Genomic DNA, 26,052 nt, shown 5'->3' with positions numbered 1-26,052 from the left:
GGAAAACATTTATATTGTTAATTTGTTAGTGTATTTTAGTACAAGTGGGTTTGCGTTGTTGCCTTAACCAGCATCTTCATTTGAAGCCATTTGGTTTAGAGGTCAGACCTCATACTGCACTTGATTTTGTCCTTTAGAGTTGACTCTTCATGGTTCTCCCCCAAGATCATTTTCTAGGTCTCCAAAGAGAGTTATTGGCTTTGACTTTAGAAAACCTGTTGTCAGGAGCTGCTGGAAGTGCGAGACCCTGCCTTGTATCATCAATCTTCTATTCTTCTGAGACTTAACACCTGCCCTGAGTCTGGTTCATCATTTGGGCCCCCTTCGTCTAGACTCTACATCTGCCTTGTCTCCAACTTGATCAGAGTTTGGGAGCCTTTCCCTGCTCCTAGGAGATTCTTTTTCAAACATGATTTTAAAAAACCTCCAGGAGCTGGCCTGGTGGTGCAGCGGTTAAGTTCGCATGTTCCGCTTTGGTGGCCCGGGGTTCGCTGGTTCAGATCCCGGGTGCGGACATGGCACTGCTTGGTGAGCCATGCTGTGGTAGGCATGCCACATATAAAGTGAAGGAAGATGGGCACAGATGTTAGCTCAGGGCTAATCTTCCAAAAAATAAAAAACCTCCAGTGTGTAACGTGGAAGCAGAGCTGTTGTGATTGCACCAGGAGTTGGGCATGGGGCCCTGGCAGAGCCTCGAATGCCTTGTTTCTTTAACGTAACCCAACCTCTTCTGGATTAAGGGTTCCAAGTAAACGCTTTATGGTTGCCAGCACTTAAATGTGATTGTGATTAATTCTAAAGTTATAGAATTTCAAGAGAAGAATTCCTCTTTCCATGGTGTATCTTTAATCTTCTGGGAATGAAGTCTCTGCAAAGTACGATATAGGACTATATCCTTTTCAGTAATTGCTGTGATTACTTGATTACAACGGTGCTTGACATTTTTATAATTAGCAATGGAAATTGAGCCTCAGTTCTCATTAAATATATCTACTTAGGAATCTGTATATTATGATTGCCATATATCTGGTATATCTTTCATTTTATCTAGGTGGTATTTTTCAGGCTTTTTTTTTAGCAGCAGAATTCCCCTTTTCCCTAGTAAACATAGCTAGGATAAGAAGAAGCTGCACTGATTGGTCTGGCAGGGGCGGGGTGGTGTGGCCGGAGCCTTGGCCCCTGACCCTTGGCTCCCCCTTCCTTGGCAGTCTCTGAGGTTGGAAACCACGAATTAGCTAATAGCACTTTTCGCTAATCCTAAATCATATGGTTACAAAGCTGTAAGGCATCTTAAAAATCATCTAATCTATCTCTTGTTATAAATAAAGAAACTCTTGCTACTTTTTTCAATAGCTGGATTGTAATTTTCAACTTTGGGCTTTAACTTGCTTTTCATTGAGGTAAAGTCCTTTCTTTTTTTTTTTCTTTTTCTTTTTCCTCCCAAAGCTCCAATACTTAGTTGTATATTTAAATTGTATGTCCTTCCCGTTCTATGTGAGCTGCTGCCACAGCGTGGCTAGTGGCAGACAAGTAGTGTGGTTCCGCGCCTAGGAACCAAACCAGGCATCTGAAGCAGAGCACGTCCAGCTTTAACCACTAGGCCATCAGGACTGGTTCTCCTTTTTTTTCTTGATGTGGTTTTGAATTAAGCCCCTATGGGTTCACTTCTGTATTTCTCCTTTACTCACACACTCCTACTACACAAGACTTCTGACACCAGATGTGTGGGTTTTCCACACATCAAGCAGTTCTCTGACACCAGCTGGGTGTCCTATAATTCAGTTCACTTCTGACACTATCTACGTAGAGTTAGCATCAGATGCCACAAGTTAAGGGCTCAGTCTGACAAGACTGCGCCCACTTCAGACACCAGTCGCAAGTTCCAGATTGTCACCTATACTTCTGACCTACTGGCTCTAAATCAGGGTTCCCATGACCCCCTCCTTGGGTTCGATAATTTGCTAGAGTGGCTCACAGAACTCAGGGAAACACGTTTACTAGTCTGTTATAAAGGATATAATAAAGGAATCAGGTGAAACAGCCAGATGAAGAGAGACATAGGGCAAGGTATGTGGGAAGGGGCATGGAGCCTCCATGCCCTCTCCAGGCTCGCCACTCTCCTAGCACCTCCACTTGTTCATCAACCCAGAACCTTTCCAAACTGCGTATATTGGGATTTTTCTGGAGGTTTCATCACGTAGGCATGATCAGTCATTAACTGAGTCTCCAGCCCCTCTCCCTTTCCTGGAGGATGAGGTATAGGACTGAACGTTCCAAGCTTCTAATCATAGCTTGGTCTTTCTGGTGACCAGCTCTCATCCTGAAGCTATATACCAAGAGTCACCTCATTAGAAGAAAAGACACTCCTGTCACCCATAAATTCCAAGGGATTTAGGAGTTCTGTGTCAGGACCTTGGGTCAGAGACCAAATATGAGAACAAAAGATGCTCCTAGTGCTCTTACCACTTAGGAAATTACAAAGGTTTTAAGAGCTCTGTACCAGGAACCAGGGACAGAGACCAATATATATGTTTTCTGTTATTTCACAGCCCCTAAAAACAGTATCCATAACTATCCTTAAACTGTGAAAGAATCTCCAAAATACTACTGTAGTGCCACATGCCAGTTAGGTACATTATATATATGAATGAAATTCACAGATGATTTTCTTCTTTTAGTAATATGTTTGAACCCAGGGGAGCCTCCACTTGGTCTGTGTGTATGCAGAACACTTACCTTTAAAGCACTCTTAATTTTTTTTTTAAAAGACTATAGTCTTTTAAACTGATGCGCTCATCTTTCCATTATTTGCCTTATAAAATCAAGTGAAATAGTTTTCCTAGGCGTACAGCACAGGCCAAAATGTGCTAATATTAAATGTACATGAAACATACAAAAGCTGAAATCCTATTCCTCCAGTCATGTATTTACAATCAGATTTATTTTGTTTGATACTCTGGTGTTTTGTTGATCGTGTCATTGGTAAGACCAGAAATGTAATCATCGTACTTTTTTCTCCCTTGAGGATAGTTGTAGTTTTGTATTTTATAAAAGGTCCTTTGTACACATATATGCTGTAACTTGAAGCTAAGTTTACTATACTCTTTCATCCTGCCCCCCCAAATACCCCTGGTGTTACTTAGGTGATCTGTTCTGATCCTCTCTTGGGTGCCTCACCTGCACGCCCGCTGTTTTGAGCAGATAAGGTTATCCATATTTCTTTGCAACAAGTATCACAACTATGTTTTTGGACTTTAAGGAGAAAAACAAAAGCCTTTTTGTTTGTGTATATACAGTAACAATAGTTCATAGTAAAACTCTTAATCCATTTCTCAGTTATGTGTTTATTAGTAAAATAATCTCTTTCAAGTAAAACTATTTTTTGTTTCTTCCCCTAGCCTTGACCACACATATACATGACTCTACTGAAAGTTGAAAATAAATGACTTTGTGTTCATTTTAACTCGTTAGAATCTTCAATATGTCATCTTAGATTGCAGAATTTCTTTCTAATGGAAATAAAACTTGAATTCATTTCTGTCATTTATGAGTGCTCTATCTGAGTTAACTTTTTTGAGTGTTGCCATGAAATAGATTTTCTGCACGAAAGCAGTGGACTCTAATATAGAAATCATCTGTTTTTTATGTTTTAAACCCTAAATAATCTAGGTTTTTTTTAAATTTTAGTCTTTTTTCTAAAATGTTTCTTGTTTTTCTATTGGAATCTCCCAATTCTGAAACAGTATAATATGGTTTAAAAAAAATTATGGACTGTTTTATGCTTTTCAAATTAGTCGTCACTGCTTCCTAGCTCTTTTCACATGTAAATAGCATTCCCTCATTCTTAATCTTCTACCCCAGGCCTCCCATTTCCTTTTGTATTGTCCTTGCACACCCCATCTCCCTGTTGCCACCACCTCAAAAAGTAGATTATGGTATCAAGTCACAGGATGAGTGGACTTTCTGAAGAAAGAGGGAACAGTGTTTTTTCTTGTTTCTACTTCCTCCGAATTCCAGCAAGTAGTATTTAAGAGTTGTGATTTCTTTCTAATTAATTTCCTGTAATGTTTTCTCCCCTTTTTGGCAAAATAATATTTTGTCTTTCTCTATTAGATGTACTTTAGTGACCATATGCCTGTTAGTCGTAAGGTATTTTAATGGTGGCTTTTTGTACATTGCCATATCATTATTGGGATTGATTCTTTCTTGGTTACCTATGTACAACTTCAGGACTAACGTCTGCCCACTTAAACTCTTTGTTAATAAAGATTGTGGGTGGTTGAAAGTTGTAAGTTGGCAGCTCTGTGGAGGGAAATTTGTATTTCTGCCATAAAGCATCATAAGTGCAGAGTATCAGCCCTCTCTGAGAGTCTAAATATTAGCCATCTGGGCTGTTGGACCATCTGGAAATGTTCTTGAAGTGCAGAAACTAAGACTTCCCACCCAGTTGTCTTTTTACAGACAGACAGTCAGGTGGAGGTTGTCAGACACTTGTGCTGGGGAGCGCTCAGCGTTTGGATTTGGCCGTGTCCTGCAGGACCTGATGACAGCTTGCCTTGCAGGGAAGGAGAGCCGCTCCCAGATAGCCCTCACGAGTGGCCCTGGAGCAGGAAGTGGTGGAGCAGATCTTCCTGGTTTGGGAGGAGCCTGAGGTGGACCTCTCGTCCTGAGTCTGGAAGGTAAATTTGTTGTTACCTGTAAATTATGGTTCTGCTAGTTCATGCTGTGCCAATCCAGACTTTCAGAGGTGTCCCTCCTGCCAGCAAGAGAAGACAGATGACTTGGATGAAGATGGCTGTCAAGCCCTGGGTCATTTAGTCTTCCACACTTAAGAATATTCATTTTAAACAAAAGGGCAGATGTATCTGTGAAATTACCTTATTTCAACACATTGAGCACATACTATGCAATGACTATGGTGCTCTTTTTTGTTGTTTTTGTTTCTTCATTTTTTTTCTTAGAGTGAACCATATGGATTGGTTTAAGAGGGCCTAGCAGAACCACAACCTTACAGGCAAGAACAAATGTCACTTTCTGCTACTTTCTCCTATACCAATCCAGACTGTAGGGACCAAAACTATTTAATATTCCCCCACTAAAGGGAACCTTAGCTTTGTTTTTTTAAGTGAGCATATGGATATTTTATTTTCTTTAATAAAACATGACTAAAAGTTATTTTCTCCAAACAGTTGTTAAAGCTTTTTTTTAAAAGTCAGTATGACATTGTCATATCTTCGCTCAAAGGGGAGTCCTGTATGCCAAAATCACTTAGCAGTGTGCCAACCTAACCCCTACCTTGTCAGCGTAACCATGCCTCTTCTCAACAAAAGATAAACCTGTTCCACAGGATTTGGCAGCCAAAGAAGGGTGGATAGTCTGCCTTAATTTAATGCATATATTTAACTGCATCTATCTGTTCTAATTGGTTCATCCTCACAGAAACGAATACATGGTCTTTGTGTTAATATACGTTAATCTGTTAGCTGTCTTCCTTCCAGGCTCTCCTTTTCTGATCATATCTGCTGGCAATAGGGATGGCCCTACAGTCTAGAGTGATATAGGGGGAGATAGCAGAACCTGAAGAGTCCAGTCTTTCAATTTAAAAAAAGCAGAAAGAGATAGTCATAGTGGATGTATTATTTTCCACACAGCTCAGGGAGATAGTTATGTGTACCTTTCCAGAATCACAAATAGTTGAGATAGGCCACTGTCTCCAAGGTATTGGAGTATAGTCATTGCTTGCTAATTAAAGCAATAGCCGTAAATTGACTCTGTCTTTGGTTTCAAGACTTATCCTAGTTCAGTATATTTGACAGTTTCTTCCTCTCCTTCAGAAATGCCATAAACTATCGAGGATAGGGGTCGAGTAGTTTTAGGTTAACCCTCCTGTTGGTTAGCATTCACCAAAGTAGGAGAGGCTTTGCGTGGAAGACATTTGCCCGGCGTTCATATTGGCTGGTTCGTGTGGCTGCTGGATGTCTTTGTTTGCTCATCTTTGAGCTTTGAAGCTATTTTGTCTTTCCCTGATTTGTTCTTATTATGACCTCACCTAATCCTTTTCTCTATGATCAGGTTCTAAATTAAATGAGGAGCCAGATTATCAAGGGCCGCAGAGACTGGTGTTATCAGCATTTATATTCCTGAATTCACTTATTTGATTTAATTAACCATTACATAAACTCCAAATAATTGTAAATGGCCTCAAGTTCTAATGATTAAAATGTACTGGAAATTGTAATTTGGGAACCTATGTTAGATTTTGGAAAAATCCCTTTGTGGTGTTCATTTAATCATTTTTCTGAGTCCCCATCTTAACCATTTGGTGTGGAGGCAAGTGGTTACCAGTTCTAACACTGAAAGTTTTCTCTTGGGTACAGTAATTCCTACGTGAGAAATTTAGAAATAATAAATTATTTAACAATTTACCATGGTACGCGTCTCCAAAGACTCTTCAACCCACCCTTTTAATAACTTTATCCAGTGCTTTTGCCATATGTTGTTTTAACAGACTATCTTTCTGTTCTATGGATTTAACTTAAGTTGAAAATGTAGATAACTAAGTTTTGTTTCTCCTGTGTTTTTGGGAACCACATTGCTGATTGGAATTATTTTTCTTTCTGCCTTTTGGCCAGATCTTTTAAAATTAGAAGTTAAAGTAAAAGTGTGTTTATTGAGTGCATATTAAAAATAATGTTTCTTAAGTCAGCTTTATCCTGTGAAATCTCCTACCAAGTTTGTGATTCAGCTTTTGAAAAAATTGCTGCTCAATTCTTGTATGAGGACAGTATTTTGAAGTCGACGTGGATCTGTTCTAATATATGTGAATTCTTTTCCTCTTTACCCTGACCCTGGTTTTTGCCAAATAGAATTCTGTGGAAAGAGAAATAACAGTGCTATTTTTAGAGAAAAATGAGTGAATTAAATACCATTTTTAGTTTAATGTTTCCATTATTGATGGTAATGTTTAATTTTGAATGACATGTTTTAGGCTTTATGTTAATAAGATAATAATTTAATAATTTTTATATGACAGGCACCTATGGGGACCTGCTGGGGTGATATCTCAGAAAATGTGAGAGTAGAAGTTCCTAATACAGACTGCAGCTTGCCTACCAAAGTCTTCTGGATTGCTGGGATTGTAAAATTAGCAGGTGAACAGCACACATTGTTACTATTTTCACTAGAAAATGCTGATTATATTTGTAAGTTGTAAGAAAGCATATTTGTCAGTTTTGCAAGTGTTGCCAAATAAATAATAAATATGATGGTAGAGGAGAGGTTGGCAAATTTTTTTCTGTAAAAACCAGACAGTAAATATATCAGCTTTGTGGGCAATACAATCTCAGTCACAACTTTTCACCTCTACCATTGTGGCTTGAAAGCAGCTGTAGCAGGACATAGATGAGCAGGCGTAGCCGCGCTCTAGTAGAACTTCACCTGTGAGCACTGGAACTCGAATTTCATGTGATTGTCATGAATCATGAAATGTTATTCTTCCTTTGATTTTTCTTCAAACATTTAAAAATGTTAAAACCATTTTTGCATGGCAGAGTGTAAAAAACATCAGGTAGTAGGCCAGATCCTTGGGCCACAATATAGTTTGCCAACCTCTGGTATAGGAAAATACTTTGAAAAGTAACAAAAAGTTGAGGTACTAAAAAGAGTGATAGGATCCATAATACCAAAAGTAAACCAGGGTTGGTAATTTCATATGTCTTGGGTTCTTCCTTTTTCTTCATTCCCGCTGTTTCCATGTAGCCTAGGCCTTATTTCCTTATTGCTCATGAAATAAGTGCATTAGGTGATATGCAGAAGTATAAGACTTGTTTTTTCCAGCAAGTTCACATCTGCCAAATGTTGAATACCTTTATGGCAAGGTGCTCACTGAGTAGTGTAGCTGGACACTGTAGTACTTTAGAGGAGGGGCCGCCACTCAGATCAGAAGAGTTGTCGTGAGATACTGGAAGAGGTCTCTCACTCATCCTTCTCTTTCTAGTCTTAACTCCGGCCTTCTTCCCAAAATGCCCACATGTACTGGTGATAGACTCAATTTACCTAAAAATGATCTTAATCCTGTTTGTCTGTTCAAGTGTCTTTACTAGCTTCTTTGTCCTTAAAGGATCAAGATGGTCAGCATTTACAGCTATTGATGAGTTGCACCCTATACCACTGACCAAATTTTTTGTTGCTCCGCAACATAAATAATCTGTTCTAATGAGAGTAGTCTCCGTCCTCCCTAATGCAGCCTGTTTTTTGCCACCTCTCTGCCTTTGCTCACTCGCACAAGTGGCCCATGCTCTGTACTTAATGTATTATCCAGTTCAGTTCCCACCTTTTCCGTGAAACGTTTCCCCAGCTTTAATAAGCATCTCTCAATGCCTCTATTATTCTCCACACCATAATTTAAAACAGCGGTATGCTGTTTCTGTCCTAGATGTTTGTCAGTTGTATTTAAATATCTCTAAAGATCAATATATTTAATATCCAAGAATTATTTTTACCTCCCATCTCTGATTTTACATTTCTGTTTTATCTGATTGCATCGTCTTATTTTAGCCACTTTAATGACATTTTGTAAGTGAGCCTGATGTTAATCGTAAACTAGAGCTCAGCAACAGCAAACTCATAAATGGTTCTGTGAATTATTGAATTTTAAAACTAAAGGATTCATGTTATAAATTTTCATCATAGATAGTAACACATGAAAATGCTGACTGAACTTAGCTCCCGGTCTCAGATGCAAATTTATTGGGCCTTTTTTATTTCGCTAAGGGCATTAAATTAAACCTCAATCTCTTATCAACATAAGGCTTATTAAATTTATGAACAGGATCCATCATATACTCTTTGTTCTTTCTAGGAAATGAGGCTTTCTCTTGCTTAGTACATGGAGTTTTCACGTGATTTCACATACTTTTATTTGTGTTTATTAAACTTCTTTACCTAGCATTTCTGAATCTTATTTCCAAATAAACAGAAGAATTTAGACTCAAAGTATCAGCATGCAAATTCTCCAAAAATAATTGGTCACCCAGTCAGCTGGATAAAGCAGTTTCTTTGAAATATACTTTAACTAGATTTTTGTGATTTGACAAGGTTTTGCTAATTTACCACAATGTTCTTGCTTTATTTTCAAAACTATATTCTAGTACGACTTTCCCACACCTGTTTTCACTGAGAATTTCTTTTCTAGAATTTAAGAAGCTGTGGATAAAATCAAAATATATTGAAAGGAAGAAGCCATGCTCTGAAAACAGTTAAACTGGTACAAATGGTTCTCAGAAAGTTTGATCCATACGCCAGTAGCACCAGCATCACCTGGGAACTTGTTAGAAATGCAGATTCTAGGGCTGGGCCCAGGGTTCACCAGTTTGAATCCTGGGTGCAGACATGGCACCGCTCATCAAGCCATGCTAAAGCGGCATCCTATGTAGCAGAGCTAGAAGGACCTACAGCTAGGATATACAGCTGTGTACTGGGGGGCTTTGGGAAGAAGAAGAAGATTGGCAACAGATGTTAGCTCAGATGCCAGTCTTAAAAAAAAAAAAGAAAGAAAGTAATGCAGATTATCGATGCAGCCAAAACCTTCGAACCCAGAACCTCTCGGGTGGGGCCCAGCCCTCTGTCTGTCTAACAAGCCCTGCTCGTGATTCTGTTGCGGATGCACAGACGTGTGACAACCACTGCCAGCAGCTATATCCTGTTTTATTTCTCTTCATTTTCTTATATGGTGATTGATTTGTTGGTTTCAGGTTACAATGCCCTTTTAAGATATGAAGGATTTGAAAATGACTCTAGTCTGGACTTCTGGTGCAATATTTGTGGTTCTGATATCCATCCAGTTGGTTGGTGCGCAGCCAGTGGAAAACCTCTTGTCCCTCCCAGAAGTAAGTAGCTTATACCTTTACTATAATTTAAATATATGTGCTTTAGTGCAGTTTCACACACAGTAACATTAAGATGATAAAGAAATTAAAATACTATATTTTGGTTTCAAGTACCTTACTTGTTGGCAAGACATACTTGTTTTCTCTGTTTCTGTTACTCTTCTTCAGAATCTTAATTAATACTCTAAATTGCAGGGAGATTTGTGACTATTTTTTTTAGCAAATAGTTTATGAAGCAGTTCTGCTCTTTGCCAAAGTGTAACTGGTTATTTCTTTTGTTTTAGCTATTCAGCATAAGTATACAAACTGGAAAGCTTTTCTAGTGAAACGACTTACTGGTGCCAAAACACTTCCTCCCGATTTCTCACAAAAGGTAAAGACAGGACCTTAGAAAGGACTGCAGTGTTAAATGAGAGCTCTGAAGAAAGGAGTAACTCCAAAGTTTTTGCTTTAGTGAGCTAGAATGACCTCTGTTAAATATTGAGTGTACTCAGTATTTTTAATAGAACAGTATTAAAATTATTTGTAGACCTTTGTCATGAATTCTGAACAGTTTTTGTCTGCTTTTGTTTCAAGGTTTCCGAGAGTATGCAGTATCCTTTCAAACCCTGCATGAGAGTAGAAGTGGTTGACAAGAGGCATTTGTGTCGAACACGAGTGGCAGTGGTGGAAAGTGTAATTGGAGGAAGATTAAGACTAGTGTACGAAGAGAGTGAAGATAGAACAGATGACTTCTGGTGCCATATGCACAGCCCGTTGATCCATCATATTGGTTGGTCTCGAAGCATAGGCCATCGATTCAAAAGATCTGGTAAGCACCTGTCACAAGAACTCCTTTTGAAAGTTATCATTGAGACTGAAGTGTACTACTTGGTTATTTTTCTCTATAGAATAGCATAGATCAAAAATAGCATTCCAGTTGTCTGGGCTGCTCATTCTACCTTAATAAGGGAAGGTTCCCACTAGAATGTTAGTGTCCCAACTAATTCCTTTATATTCCTTCCACTTGTTCTCACTTAAAAAATAACACTTTTGTTCACGACTACATTTGTTTCCTTACACTTTTCTTATCCAGCCCATTTGAAAGATCTAAGGATAACCTTTCTTTTTCCATTCAATTTTCCTCAAAATAGCAAGATTAAATGTGGTTAGACTTAATCATAAACACATTAAGACATACTTCTAAAGTTGTAATTCCCTAATTCCCAGCATTTTCAATGGTGGAATGTATTTAAGAGCACATGTACTTTGAAGAGAGAAAGACTATTAAAGAATATTATTCACCATAAATGTAGAAGGCATGTATTTTTGCCATGTTTTAGAGTATACATACCTTGTGAGTTTGAAACCTTCAAAGAAACGTGGTTTTTGGTCTTCTCACAAATGCTGACAGATTAGTGTGTAACTTTTCCTTGTAGATATTACAAAGAAACAGGATGGACATTTTGATACACCACCACATTTATTTGCTAAGGTAAGAAGTTTTTATAAGAACCCTCATTTGTAAATTAGGTTTGAAAGAGGGTTGTGGGTTTTTTTCCTAAAATTATGAAAATCACAATTACATATGTTCACTTAAAAGAATTAAGACCGTGTAATCCTTAGGTGTCACAACTATTGATTGTAATTATTCTTAAAATTTTGTCTGTTTGCCTGACTTCTCTCTATTCCCTAATGGAAGTTTGAGTTTTCATATTAGGTAGGTAGGAGAAGGCTTTTGGTATTTTCATCTGGTAAACCTTTTCAGATTGCTAACATTTTAATTATTAAAATGATAACATTTGTAACAGTTGATGTGCTTTCCTGTAATTCTTTAGGTAAAAGAAGTAGACCAGAGTGGGGAATGGTTCAAGGAAGGAATGAAATTGGAAGCTATTGACCCATTAAATCTTTCTACAATATGTGTTGCGACCATTAGAAAGGTAAGAGAATAGGTTTAAAGTATAGAAATGCAGTTATAGGAACTGGGTTTAAGGCAGTAGGAGAAAGAGGCCCCAACATTCATTTTGACATAAAATGTGTGTATCTGGATCCTCACTGGATAGAAAGTTACTAATAATTTCAAAATAAATTTGAATTCTCTTATCACAGGTTCTCTTTTTCTATAGCTTCTTGTCCAGATGGTCATCTTGAGTCTGCTCCCTTTATTTACAGAAGTATATCCTAAGTTAGAGGAACAACGTTTATTTAAGTTACCTCTTGCTCAAAGCTAGTCCAGCACAGAATTGTCGGGAAGCCAAGTTTATCTTCGGTTTCCTGTGTTTCCTTTTTGTGCCTTTTTCTTTCTTTTGGTGGCGCTTCATTCTTTTCTCTTTTTCCTCTCTTCTAAAACTGCTTTTCTGAGAAGATCTAGAAGAGTGGTTCTCATTTCTCAGCAGGCAACAAAATCCCCTGGAGAACTTAAAGAAATGCTGGTGACCAGGCTTCTTACCCCGGTATTCTGATTCAATCCATCTGGGTTGGGGCCCTAGTGTTGACATTCTTTTGTGTCTCCAGGTGGTTCTGATCATTAGTCAGGTACAGAGGAAGACAAGAATTTGAGTCAGTCATGTCTAACTGTGAGACCTTGAATGTAGGTGCCTGGGACATGGCAGCCTTCATAACTGTTTTAAATTCTTTGGGCTTAAGATTTTAAACTGTGTTGAAATGCGCATCACAATTTAAGTTACAGCTTTACGTAAGTAGATTCTGGATCAGTGGTTCTTAACCATCGAAGTACTTGAGAATCACCTGGAGACTCAAAAGAATGTCTGTTGTGTGCGATGAAGATGAAGTACCCAGTGAGTAGGTCATACTTTGTTCAGGAAGTTCTTAGTTGATGCTTGCCATGCTAGGTTTGTTTGGACTCTAAAAAGCTTACAGTCTTGTAGAGCAAGGTAAGATGTATAAAAATAAGTTTAATACAAGATTAACTGTGACTTAAGAAAGGTACAAAGTACTGTTGGATTGCAAATAAAGGAGAGATCACATCTTCTCAGAGGAGGCAGGGAAAGCTCTATAGTGGACAGAATATTTGAAAACATCTTGAAGGATGGGAAGAATGAGGCCCAGCAGAGATGCAGGAGGAAACTGTGCCATGGGAAGAGAATGTGCACAAAAGCATCAAGATAGGAAAGTACAGGCCACATTTAGGATGACAGGTAGTTCACATGCAGTACTCATCACACCTGTTGCATTGGCTATTCTAGGCAAGGCTTTCTGTTTATAAGGAACAGAAACACACTAAAGTTAGCTCTAGGATGGTTCCACAGTGGGCAGTCTCACAGACATGCGAGGACACAGATGAGAACTGGAAAGACATAAACCCAGTGTTAGTCTCTCCACCTCTCAGGGTCCTCTTTGTCCCATCTCTTCTCTACTCTGAGTCTGTGCCACTTTTCCTTTCCTCTTTCTCAATTGTGTCTTGCTCATTCACTCAGTCTGCACATGGTGGGCCCTAGCCCTATTCTGTATCACAGCCTTTCAGTTCCAGGTCCAACCCATGGCTTGACAACAGTCTCTGTGTCTGTTCATTCTAATTACTGAGAGAGAATCTAAATAGCTGACCCTAGTCTTTAGCTTGGTCCCCTGAAGGTTAGCTACCTTGGTCCAGTCAGTTCTTTTTAGAAAGGGAGAAAGGACTGCCACGTGAGTGGGTGCAGTCCTTTCCAGAGGTCTTAGGCAAAGCTGTTAAGCTTGAAGAGAAAGTTACTGTACATATCCAATAGAGTAGAAATAAGTAGGAGAAAGGAACTTGCGGGCAGAGACTGAAAGATAATGTGGAACAGGTAGTGCAGGTTTTGAATGCTTGGTCAGGTCCTCTGAGCTTTCTTGGTTAAACAAGGTAAGTTGGTAAAGGTTTCTGGCATGAACAGAGGTCCTACCCAGGGAAGGTTAAACTGTGTAAGAGAGAGATGTCCATAGAGGAAGGCCAAAAGGAATGGTATCAAACAAGATAGTGGGGACAGAGTTAATGGCAAGGACCAAGGGACTGGATGTGTAGGAGAAGTTGTAGGACCTGGTGATTCATTACCTTTGAAGGAATAAGAGAAGCAGTTGTTGGTTTGACGCCCTGTACTATAATATGTTCAGCCTGCAGGTAGAATGCAGGCTCGGGACATGGAAGGGAGACAAACTCCTGATAAAACTTGAAAAATTGTTGGCATAGGATTGATTTTTGAAGCCCTGGATGGATGACATCACCAGACAGAAAGAAAAGGCCAAAATCAGAAACTTAAGGTTTGGCAGTGAAAGGGCAGCCACCAAAAGAAATGTGTAAGGAATGATCAGAGAGGTGAGCAGATTGATCACTAGGCTGTAATGTAATGAGAATCAGGAGAAGATGTTTCCAGAAGTTAAGAATAGTCAACAGATACCGGATACTGCAGGGAAGCTGGAGTTTGAAGAGGGGAAATGTTGGGAAAAAGACACCAGATGTGACAAACTGGGAGATCATTGGCAAATTTAGCAGTTCAATGGTAAGGACAGAAATCCGACTGCAAGGAGTTACATAGTATACAACTTGAATTGGTCTCCGGGTGAGCTGTATGTAGGAGTTCATTGTACTGTTCTTGTACCTTTCCTGTAAGTGTGAACTGTTTCAAATAGAATACTTTTAAGTATTGTTGATATAATAGAAATTGGGAGACATTGGAGTACAAGAGATGGTGTTTTTGAAGCAAGGTACCAGTGGTAATAGGACAAGACAGAGAAGTTTGTCGTGGGTGTGAGGGAGGCACAGGGAAAGGACTACTTTTTACAGCAATCTAAGGTGTGAAGGAAGGAATGTGAGGACCCTAACATAGTTTCTGTTGTGGAGGAGCATGGTTATCTCTAGCATGAGAGAGGTAAAGTTGAAGCTTGAAGAAGGTGGAAAAGGTTTGGGAAAAATACTCTATGTGATAAATGAGAAGGAAAGAAGTGAAGTTACTACTGAGCAGGATTTAGAGCCTCGCCAAGGCTAGATAGTGAAATTATAAAAGAGCAGAGCGCTCAGCCCAATTTCCTGAAGCCACAGCAGCAGGCAGCCTTAGCCGTGGGCACAGGCACTCTTTCCTAGACCTCTGCAGTCGCTTCTCTGTAACCCTGCTTTTGTTTCTTGTACACACTAGAATTTACTAATTTAATAGATTTTTCGTTTTAATTTCCATTATTTAAAATAATTCGATAAAGAAGCATTTTTCACTTTTAAGAGACCTTTATGTAATAGATTTTCCTTTCTTTTAGAACGTCAACTTAAAGGATCATTTTTATAATAGCGATATCTAATTTCAAATACTTGGAATTCTCTTAATTTAAAAGGTGCTGGCTGATGGATTCCTGATGATTGGGATCGATGGCTCAGAAGCAGCAGATGGATCTGACTGGTTCTGTTATCATGCAACCTCCCCTTCTATTTTCCCTGTTGGTTTCTGTGAAATTAACATGATTGAACTTACTCCACCCAGAGGTACTTCATCCTAATGTATATATATACTGGGTTTTCATCCTTGTTTTCTTTTTACATGGTATCTGTTTACAACATTTAACAAAGCCCTAGATTTCTTGTTGGTGTGGATATATATGTGTCTATATGTATATATAAACATACCCATTTATGTGTATATAAACATATGTTCTAAAAACATAGAGCACTGTATTTCAGCTAGCCTTAATAAACTACATTTGTATAGAATTTTTCCTAAGCATCTGTGCATTTTATATGAATTGGTATTTTTAAGCTCTTTCGAAATGATGGCGTAGGCTTAATGAGCTGTTGCATACATAAACTTTTTGTAAAAATAGATATTTTAGCCTTTGAGGGGAAAGCAAGTTTACATCTTCAGATTACCATGTGGCTTTTTAAAAGAAGGCATACCCTTAAATAGCTCTCATGGCTTAACCTGTGACTTTCCTAATTTCAATATCTCAGCCTTGAGTTTTTCTCTTAAGAAAAGAAGGGGGAGAAGCTAAAAGGTCTATAAAAATAGTATTTGCCCAGCCAGTTTTCTTTCTTGCAAAGAAGAAAAATATCACTGCAAAATGTAAAATACTAGACTATTCTAAACCAGGGGTTGGAAAAAGAAAGTCTATCATTCTTGTGGTAGACAGAGGAGAGGAGAGTCACTTATGCATTAGGACTAGTTGGTACACCTGTGTCTGTCTAAAATTGGGAAATCCTTATAACATCGAGAAGTTATTGCACTCAACGGTACTAGAGCTTGAGTTAAAAGTTTATCGTATAACCTAAAATCTGAGATTTCGTCTGTACTCACTTTTTTTAACCTACATTTTAATTTTATGCTAATTTTAAGTGAACTGCTACTTAAACCAGTTGTGTGTTCCAGGTTATACAAAACTTCCTTTTAAATGGTTTGACTACCTCAGGGAAACTGGCTCCATTGCAGCACCAGTAAAACTATTTAATAAGGTAAATTTAAATTATATCATAATAATCATGTGGAATTTTTTTTGATGCCTCACAAAGGCAAATTGTTGATCAAAATGTCTTTGTCTTATATTAGAATTTCTTAATGGACATTAATATAAGCAAATATATAGTAATAAAGCAATGTAAGTATTTACCTAGGAATTGAAACTTGTTTTCACACTTTGTTTCCTTTTTAATCTGAGTAAAATAGAAATGAATACATTTCCTAACTAGTTTTTAAGTGCTTCACCTTATATGTTTCAGTTATTAAAGAATTATTTGGTATTTTTTGGTTTGTTACATAATTTAGTTACATTGCTTATTTTTTTCTTTCTTAGTGATAGTGGAGTTATGCATTCTTCTTTTCACCGTTGCTAATGTTTTGCTTCTCCATGTCAGGATGTTCCAAATCACGGATTTCGTGTAGGAATGAAACTAGAAGCAGTAGATCTCATGGAGCCACGATTAATATGTGTAGCCACAGTAACTCGAATTATTCACCGTCTCTTGAGGATACATTTTGATGGATGGGAAGAAGAGTATGATCAGTGGGTAGACTGTGAGTCCCCTGACCTCTATCCTGTAGGGTGGTGTCAATTAACTGGATATCAACTACAGCCTCCAGCATCACAGTGTAAGTTGGTATACAGAAAAGGTGTCCTTTTGTAAAAATCAGCAATTCTCCAGAGGACTGTCTCACATAAATCATCTTGTGAGCTCACAGGACAAGAATATACCTATGTCTGATTGGTTGCCAGGTAAGATCTTAAGACTCAACAACAATATCACAGAATGAGACCCTGTGTACCATGGCAGTGTGAACTCAATAGTCAGTTACATAATGACTATAGAAACACAACAGTAAGAGCACTCACCAAATTAGACTTATTTTAATGAGCTTAAAATTAAAGGCTAAAAATGTATTGGTATATAAGTACTTATGAATCAGTAGTGCATTCTGTCTGGTACTGAGGTGTATGGTTTTGCAGGAGCAAGTACCCTTGTTTTCACAGTATCATGTACTTCTGTAAGCATAGTGGTCTTGGTAAAAATAGCTCATCTAAGTTGTGTCTAGAGTTGTAAGCAGTTATCTGGTACCAATTTTCCCTTTTATTTTTCAGCATCAAGAGAAAGCCAGTCAGGTTCATCAAAACAGAAGAAAAAGGCTAAGTCCCAGCAGTACAAAGGACATAAGAAAAGTGGGTCACCACGTGGTGTTTAATACATTTCCTAAGTTGCTAACCGATTGGGGTCACGGTATTCTCGCACAGAAAATGATATCCCTTGTGAGAGCTGATGACTGTGCATTAGGTATTATGCTTAAAGGTGCAGTATGCCATAAAAGGCAAACCTTTTCAGTAATGAGAAATGCTTATATTCTGATTGACAGGAAAAATGATCACCATAATATTCAACACATACGGTAAAGAACAGTCTATAAATGATTCTCAAGGTAATATGTAAAAGAATATGTAAATTCTTTTTTTAAAACCTTTTTTATTAAACAAATTTAAAAAGAAGATGCTTGATGCTTACAGTAGACTCAGAGCCTAATAACCCTATCCTTCTTATATATAAAAACTCTCTAGAATGTTACTTCTAAGAAATTCAAGTTGATGGCTAACAAAGTCAGGCTCAGAAAACTTTTCTAAATATGCTTTCTATATTATATTTTACCTTACAATGAATGATTATTGGCATTAATAGCTAAAATAACATTAAATATATTGACAGCTCTATTTGATTCTTTAAAATCTTTTTTCCTTACCATCAAAAGCCACAGTTTTTTCTCTTAGGAAACTTATGGAATATTTCCTTCTGAGATAAGATTATTTTTATATAAAGATATTTTTCAAAGTAAACAGTGCATTTGAGAACTAAAACAGATTTTTCCGGCTGATTTGCCATATGTTCAAATAAGTGCTAATCTCTCATTAACAACCAAGAGATGGAAGCAGCACACAGAATTAAATATCCCCTTGCCTTTCTGAATATAGTTATCTGTTGATCATTTTCTCACTGGGGAACTGAAAACCTCTCCCAGCCCCTGTGCTGGTGCTTTAGTTTCCTCCGAGTGGGAAACCCAAGTCAGCCTCACAACAGTGATACCCTTCGGGCCGGTCTCGCACCCCCTTTCATGTTATGGGCCTAAGCCTCTCATAGGCTCAGAATGATTTTTCCTACTAGCTGCTTGCCAGGTTTGATAGTCACCTAAAAGAACTGTGGAGAGCATTGCCAGACCAGGCAGATCAAAGCGAGTTCCCATTTATCTGGAAATGATTAGGAGAATTCACATGGGAACTTTGTCACTGACTAATCTTAGCAGACATGATGACTAAGCTTTCTGTAAGGTTGACTAGCATAGGCTGCTTTAGCCTGTCTTCTCACTTTCTGTTGGACAAGACTTTGAGATTTCAGGGTTTTCTTTCCAAGATAGTGAATTATGAATGTATTTTATTAGTGGCTATATGATGTATACATTTTGGAACTAATTTCTGAGTATTGAATATTCACATGCTTCCCTCTTGCAGGGTTTGTTTCTGGCTTATGGGGTCTAATGATTCTAAATTAATGTGCTAGGGACAAGGGAAGAAATATGAAATTAATGAAGTGATAATATCAGTACCCTTAGTTTTTAGTGATGTTTAACATTACCAGATTTCTGGATTACCTGGAAAAATGAATTTAGCTATAAATGTAATGTGTTCTTTAATAGTACCATTGTAATAGCTCTTAATATAATGACATCATCTCTTTAAATTGTCCTTTGGACATAGAAAGGAAGAGAACTATGGACCCACAGTCCCTTATTAAAAACCACTGGGGCCAGATGTGTTCAGAATTAGAATTTTTCAGATTTCAGAAAAGAAGTACAATCCGTGTAGCATATATTATGGAACACCCCTCGAAGACTCTGGAGCATTTTCTGAAGCAAACTATATATAAATATTTACATTAAATGGGTCAAATAAAGATTATAAATAGTATCACCAAGTGAGGTCTGGTTTTGCTGAAGTTTCCCAAAAGTCTTTGAATTTTGGAATTGAGAATAAGGAATTATAGTGGTTGAAGAAGAAGCAGTCTTCATTGTAGGGGTACTGTCTACTCCGTTTATTTTTTTATATATTACTCAGCTGATGGTTTATTAGATAGACATTTTTCCCACAAAACTTACCCAAATATGAAAGAATTTGGGGTCCAGAAACCTAAGTCATTGCTTGCAGATTTATATCAATAGCAGATAGGCCACCAAACCTTTATCTGTTTTTAAGTTTGCCTACAGGGGATTACATGCTGGCCCTGTTGTTTCCTCTTATAGCTCTTTGGTCTTTTTGTGCCGAAAGTCATCCGTCAGTGTGTTCTTTGGTATACTCCTTTCTTACAGACGTAGACGGTTGATTGGCTTCATTGTTTTAGCTTGTTTTCCGCTGAGCTGTGTTCATGCTGTAAAGGCATAGTGAGTGCTTTTGAAAAGTAAGAGGAATGTTCTGCCAAGAGGATGATATAGACTGTTGTGTGCATGTGATCTGTCCAATTTCGAAAGCCTTTTTTCTCAAGGATTAGTCATTTTAGAGCAGAAATTTCTAGAACAGGAAAGCCAGCACTAATTTCCGTACCATCTTCAGGGGCTATTTGAGTGAGTACTAGAAAAGTCGAGATTCTCCTTGCATTTTTACTTCTCAGTGTATAGTACATTAGAAAAAGTCTCAGTGATTGCTACACATGATTTTGGTCTCGCAGTTGAGAGTTGAATATGTACTCACTAGTAGCTTGGTTTCCAGATTGTTTTACATAGGAATACTGTCTGACTTAGATTTATCTTTTAGTCCTGTTTTTGCAAAGCATAATTTCTGATTGCTCTTGCCTGGGTCATTTGTCTACTCTGGAAGAAAAGAGATGTAATTTATAGTTCAAGGATATGTAAGTATCCTTCAGCTTTCAACCTGATTCATGCAGTATGCCTGGTGGTTCATATTTGCAAAGTTTGGAGTATTCTTTTTCTTGGTGCTGAAAGCATTGTATTTCTTCGAAGGCTTCTGTTTGCTTATGAACTATAACAAGAGGGTGTTTCAAAAGACGTTAGATTAAGAACTTGCAGGCAACAAGCTTTAAATTTTAAAAATGCTTTTCAGAATAAGAATTATAAGTGCTTTCTAAAGGAGTGGATTATAAAACCAAAGTTAGGGGAGCACATTGCCTATCAGTACCTGTCACCCAGGTAATACATTTATTAAACTGATTTCTCCCTGAAGGCCAGTGTTTGGCTTTATATGGGCAATGAAATGCTACCTACAAGTAGGGTTTTAAAACCCTCTCTCTCTTCCATTGGATTTTCAACCTTCCTGAAGCTAAAATTTTCTTGAAGGAAATTAGCCAGCTATTCTATTCTCCGCGCTAAATGCTCTCTGTAGTTCATTTTGCTTTGTTTTGTTTTAAATTTATTTGAGAGTCAGGACCTAGGATTACCAGACTCGGGGACTAGAAATAATCTTCCCCATCATCCACTCCTACACACACACCCAAACACACAGTCACTCACCCCTGTCTTTCAGAAATACAAACCTTGCATAGTTGGTTCTCTTCTCAGAGTATCCTATGCAACACAACCTCTCCTACTTAGATAATGCACTTTTCTTACCACGCATGTAAGTAAAAGCTTACTTTAGTTTGACTTGATATTTAGAGAGGAAGATGCCAATTGGGAAGAAGCCTGTCAGTTTGTCAAGCCTGCCCATGACAGGTGGGGTGCGGAGGAGCTTCTCTGGTGACGAAGAGTTGACTCCTCCTCCATATCGAACCCTTCCAGCACAGACAGCCCCGGAGGCCTTCCCACCTCCCAGCACTAGCCGAGAGTTCAGTCCCAGCCTCAAAACAGGTAATTAGTCCCATCAGCGCCTCAGGTACCACAGAGGGTGAAGGTCTGGATAGGGTGGTGGGAGACAAAGCATGGTCTGTCATGACAGACGCTGACTCATTAAATTTTCTTTTTCTTTCAACTAAAAAATCCATTTTCACTAGTCCTTGGTAATCACTTCACTAGGATGAATCATGAGGGAAGGATTTTATATTGTTAGAAACCAATTGTGAGCTTCAAAATATGGTAAAGCTATAATTTCAGTTGATAGAGTTGTGAAACAACTTGTATTATTTCATGGTTTCATTAAAATAGTTGAACATTTTTCATTGCAGAATTCTTTGTAACTTGACTGGGGGAGAAACGCGCCATTAGGGATCAACTTGATTAATCAGATCCAAAGATAAAGCTTTGTTCATAGCATTCCAGAGTGTCTCATTCATTAGAAAGGATGTGTTTTGTGTTCCAGTGTAATTTTGGTTCTGGTAGTAACATTTACCACAATCTTAGTTGAGTAATATCAACTTGAATAATATGGAGTTGGAAATAAAATACCTGTATAATTCTGTTGTTGAATTTGAATGAAATTTCCATAATTTCATGTTTATGTGTGTACAGTGATTAATTAGGTTAATGACATTTAATTTGAGTTTGATTGGTTAGGCCAAGCTAGTAGATTGTAAGGAAGACCTGCAAATGGTTTTGCCCTTTGTAATTGTTAAGAAGAAACATATTATTATAGGACGTCAGAAAGTTTCACTTGCGCATGATGAACTATAGACGTGAGTGCAGATCAGATAGCTTCAAAGTCAAAGTTGTACCTTCCTTAACATATATTTTGCCGTATCCTAACTATTGCTTTTAAACTAAATTGTTTTTATCTAAGCAGCATTCTTTAAAATGTCTTCTGTTTGTTGAAAACCCTGATGGGACTTAGTGCCTACCTAGCTCTGTTTCTTCTCATTTGACTGTTTGCTAATATTTTTGCACCTGAAGTTATCATCGGCCCTTTTTGGTTTTTTGGGGTTTTGTGCCATTTTTGGATGTGTTCTTTAACTTTGCCTCCCTAACACTGTATTGGTCATCTTGACCCTTCCCAGTCGCTTTCTCTGAAGATCACTCTGATATCCTTATATCCAGAGGAAATCACAGTACTTCTTTTGTGTAAAAGATTAGGACTGCAAATCCAAGTTTCTCTGCTCTTTAATGGAAAAACCTTCAAATCTATCTAAAGAGCATATCAGTTTCTTTTCTGGTTTGTCTCTTTTTTTCCCTTTTGTACTTGTTATTTATGAAATAGTCTGTGTCTTCTTGAACCTAAGTAATTAATTATGGCTATTGTGAGCTCTGAATCTATTTGAATTTTTATCAGATTTTAGATGTATTTTGTTTAAGCATTAGACTGATTTTGAAGGCATGTCCTGTTTTGTGAGAGGTTACTGATTGATGTAAAACAGAACTTGACTTCGAGGATGGAAACCACAGGCCGCCTAAGTGACTTCCTTCTCCCACCAGTATCTGGAGAGTTGTCTGAGCTGGGGGCACTGTTGTGAGACTTGGTGTGGTTTTACTCTGGTGAGACTCTGTAGGGACCACGTTGCTGTCTTAACTATCTGAAAGGTACAGTTTGATTAGCTATTGAGAGAGTTTCTTATTGATGGGCTTCTAGCTAGGAACCTGATTTCCGTTAGTTTATCTCCTGAAATGTTAGTGATTCGAGTCAGCAAAGTGACTTCCTTAAGTGGAGCCAAGAAAATACATTTGCGTAGAAAGTGACATTCAGGCACAGGATCAATTTTATTTCATCCATCATTCATTGAGAATAAGGCCTGGTAAGGAGAGATGACTAGTGTGACGATATCATCTAGGTTTTATTTTAGGTTCCATGAAAACAGTGAAACTTTGCATTAAAACATTACGCATCTGAATGAATGTTTCACCTTTTCTTGAGTTACTTTTTTTAATCACATTGTTTCCATATTTTAACACAAGTAGAAGCATAATCCAGAAATTGGTTGTTAACAGTAAATGCGAACGGCTTCAGGATGTGCTGTAGAATCTCAGCTTACCTTTCAAAAACGGAAAACAGGCATCCGTTTGAATGGAACATGTTTGGTCTTGAAGTAATTCTTTTCTCATTCGTTTAGCCATCTGGTCATCATATAACAAGATGTTGTTTTAATCAACCTTTTATTGTGGGTACTGCACCTTTAATGAAACTTGGGGTTTTTTTCTTTTCCATGGGTTTATTTTCATGGTATTGTTCAAATGTCCTTAACTATTAATGCATGTTGGTTGGATTTGAAGGATAACCATTCTATACTAGATGTCGTTCTCCATAAACGCATTTTCATTATACTCAGTGATTATTACAGGAAAGGAAGAACCGCACGGTCTTGTTGGCTTTACCTTTCAACCACCCGATTGGTTTGTTTTCTATTATTATAGGCGTAGTGTATTCGCTTTTCTGTCTTTGGGCTATTAAAGTTTTTTACCACCATTTACCAAAACAAGTACCAAGGTAAAATAAAATGAATTGGCATCTCTCAAAAGATTATTCTGTAAATTACTAAATAAGATGTCAAAGACCATTATTTTTGAAACTAATCTTTTATAACTAAAATCAAGACATGAAGCATTTCTCTGTGATTGCACTATTTGACTTTAAAGCTGTACCCATTTTAATATTGTTGCACTTGGTGACACTGTCGAGTTACTGCTTCAATGAAAACTTAATTGGTTTACCACTCATCTAAATACTTTGAGTCCTAATTCTCCTTGTAAATTGACATTTTTTTCTGTATGAGCAGTTCCCAATTTACATTCCACATATAATCATCCCTTGATATCCATGGGGGCTTGGTTCCAGGACCCCCCTTGGATACTAAAATTCAAGGATGCTCAAATCCCATAGTCAGCCCTTCTTATCTGCAGATGTGGAACCCTCGGATATGGAGGGCCGACTGTGTGCATCCTCTCACTAATTATAATGAAAAGATCCATCATGGAAGAAAAAACTCTTACCTTTTATTTGGAGCCAGTGTCTTCAGGAAGCAAGAGGGTTACCTCAGTGAGCGACACAGCCAGCAAGAGTGTGAGTCACACCTTGTATGCACGTCCATACCTACCTGTGGCCAGCACTGGCGGAAGGAGGCCTCAGGCTGCCCAGATAAAACATGTAGCAGCCAGTCCATTCCCACTGGTCACAGCCCTTCAAGAACGCTAGTCTCATGTGGCCAAGTCTCCCTACTTTTCAGTTTTTTATCTGAAATCTCTTGTTTCAAAATATCCCATCAAATTTTAAAAGAACCATAGGGCACAGGTGAGGGGGGAAGCAGAGTTTGTGACCTCTGCTTTAGCAGACCTGTGTGTGCTGAAAAGTTGGAGAAGAACGTCAGCACTTCTCACCATGGGATTAGATTCCAGTGAGTGTGTTAGCATTCCAGATCACCCGTTCTTTACGTTATTTGAAACTTCACCAACTCAATTTTGGTTAAACAGTAACCAAACACATCTCTGAGAGGTTGGTAGTTAGTAAGCCCAGTTTTAAACACCTAGCTGAGATCATTTTCCTTAGAAGAGTAGCGATGAATTTTTTGGAGGAGCTCTGTAGGAGGTGGAGGGTAGGCTTCAGGGTAAGGATTTAGGGCCCTGTGAAGTTCCTGGGTAGTTGTGTTGAGGGGCAGTAACAAGAGGGGTTTGTAAAAAGAGAGAAAATCTCAGAATTAAACTTGGCCTAAAATTTTTGTCTAAGACCAGTGTTGAGCCTAGCAAAGAAAAAATTCTTCTTTCTCTTCATCTTTGCCCAGGTGTTAGAAAGGGCCCTCTGGTCACTAGGAATTCTGGCTAGTGTGACTTTAGTGGCTACACAGAAACCAAAACCCCACTGAAAATATTGGAAACTGAAAAACAGTTGTGTGTAGAAATAAAGACATTTGGGAACGTGACCTATTCATACATTGAGGACTGCTTACACTGTTGGTTTGTTTTCATTAAAAAGAAGTCATCAGGGCCAGCCCCAGTGGCCTAGTGGTTAAGTTCAGTGCACTCCACTTTGGTTCCTGGGCCCAAACCTACACCACTCATCAGAGGCCATACTGAGGTGGCAACCCACGTAAAAATAGAGGAAGATTGGCACAGATGTTAGCTCAGGGCGAATCTTCCTCAAGCAAAAAAGAGGAAGATTGGCAACAGATATTAGCCCAAGGTGAATCTTTCTCAGCAAAATAAAAAATAAAAAGAAGTCATCAGATAAGAACTCAGGCAGTACCTCTGTTATGTGATCCCATTGGTAATATTAGCCATTTTGCACCAATGATTTCATGTTGATGATGTCAATAAATTTTTATTTTGCCTAAAGTGATTACTGAAGTTTTCCATGATTTTACTTTTAATATAGGTATTTATCTAATCTCAGATTTGTTATTTTTATAAATAATTTATATAAGTAATATTCATATTATAGATAACCTTTTATACTGTTTATAATATTTTAATATTATTTAATATCAGATTTATACCTTTTTCCTGCAGGGAGTCTTTTTAGTAAAGGTACTCCTTGGAGATGATAATAGCATTATATTAAAGTCATATTTATGGCATTGTTACTTATTAAATATTATAATGCAGAACCATGCAAGAAATATGTCATTGTTTGTATAGACATTGACATAAAAGTGAATACTTGATCATAAGAACAATTCGAATTAGTCAGATTAGTGAGCACTGTTGCCTTGAGCATTTCATTGAAGATGTTCATCGTGCAGTGTCCAGGATGCAGTATTATTCCTTTTTGGGTCTTTCTTTGACTGCTGATATACTTTGAAAATTAAAATTAAATGCTCATACTTCAGGGGGGTAATTTTAAGAGTTATTAAAGAAAAGAAGTCGTCTTATTAACTGTGAGGCTGGACGAATGTGAA

General features: G+C 37.9%; 1 protein-coding gene across 32 annotated transcripts in view; it reads left to right on the top strand.

The window, feature by feature from the left end:
* MBTD1 (mbt domain containing 1) overlaps nucleotides 1-26,052 on the top strand; it is a 67,576-nt gene that overhangs the window by 38,227 nt on the left and 3,297 nt on the right. For 27 of the 32 annotated variants that reach the window (XM_070226331.1, XM_070226327.1, XM_070226324.1 and 24 more), the window contains 10 exons: nucleotides 7,034-7,151; nucleotides 9,753-9,887; nucleotides 10,172-10,260; nucleotides 10,464-10,698; nucleotides 11,306-11,361; nucleotides 11,705-11,809; nucleotides 15,168-15,315; nucleotides 16,193-16,275; nucleotides 16,675-16,909; nucleotides 17,397-17,474. In XM_070226331.1, coding sequence (XP_070082432.1) covers nucleotides 7,034-7,151; nucleotides 9,753-9,887; nucleotides 10,172-10,260; nucleotides 10,464-10,698; nucleotides 11,306-11,361; nucleotides 11,705-11,809; nucleotides 15,168-15,315; nucleotides 16,193-16,275; nucleotides 16,675-16,909; nucleotides 17,397-17,474 — 1,282 coding nt within the window. Of the gene's footprint in view, nucleotides 1-7,033; nucleotides 7,152-9,752; nucleotides 9,888-10,171; nucleotides 10,261-10,463; nucleotides 10,699-11,305; nucleotides 11,362-11,704; nucleotides 11,810-15,167; nucleotides 15,316-16,192; nucleotides 16,276-16,674; nucleotides 17,034-17,396; nucleotides 17,475-26,052 lie in introns of all 32 variants that reach the window. The other 5 variants (XR_011422970.1, XR_011422969.1, XR_011422968.1 and 2 more) reach the window with 1 other exon arrangement.

Source organism: Equus caballus, chromosome 11 (genome assembly GCF_041296265.1).
Source record: "Equus caballus isolate H_3958 breed thoroughbred chromosome 11, TB-T2T, whole genome shotgun sequence".
NCBI lineage: Eukaryota > Metazoa > Chordata > Mammalia > Perissodactyla > Equidae > Equus > Equus caballus.
This window is presented reverse-complemented; position numbering and strand designations above follow the sequence as displayed.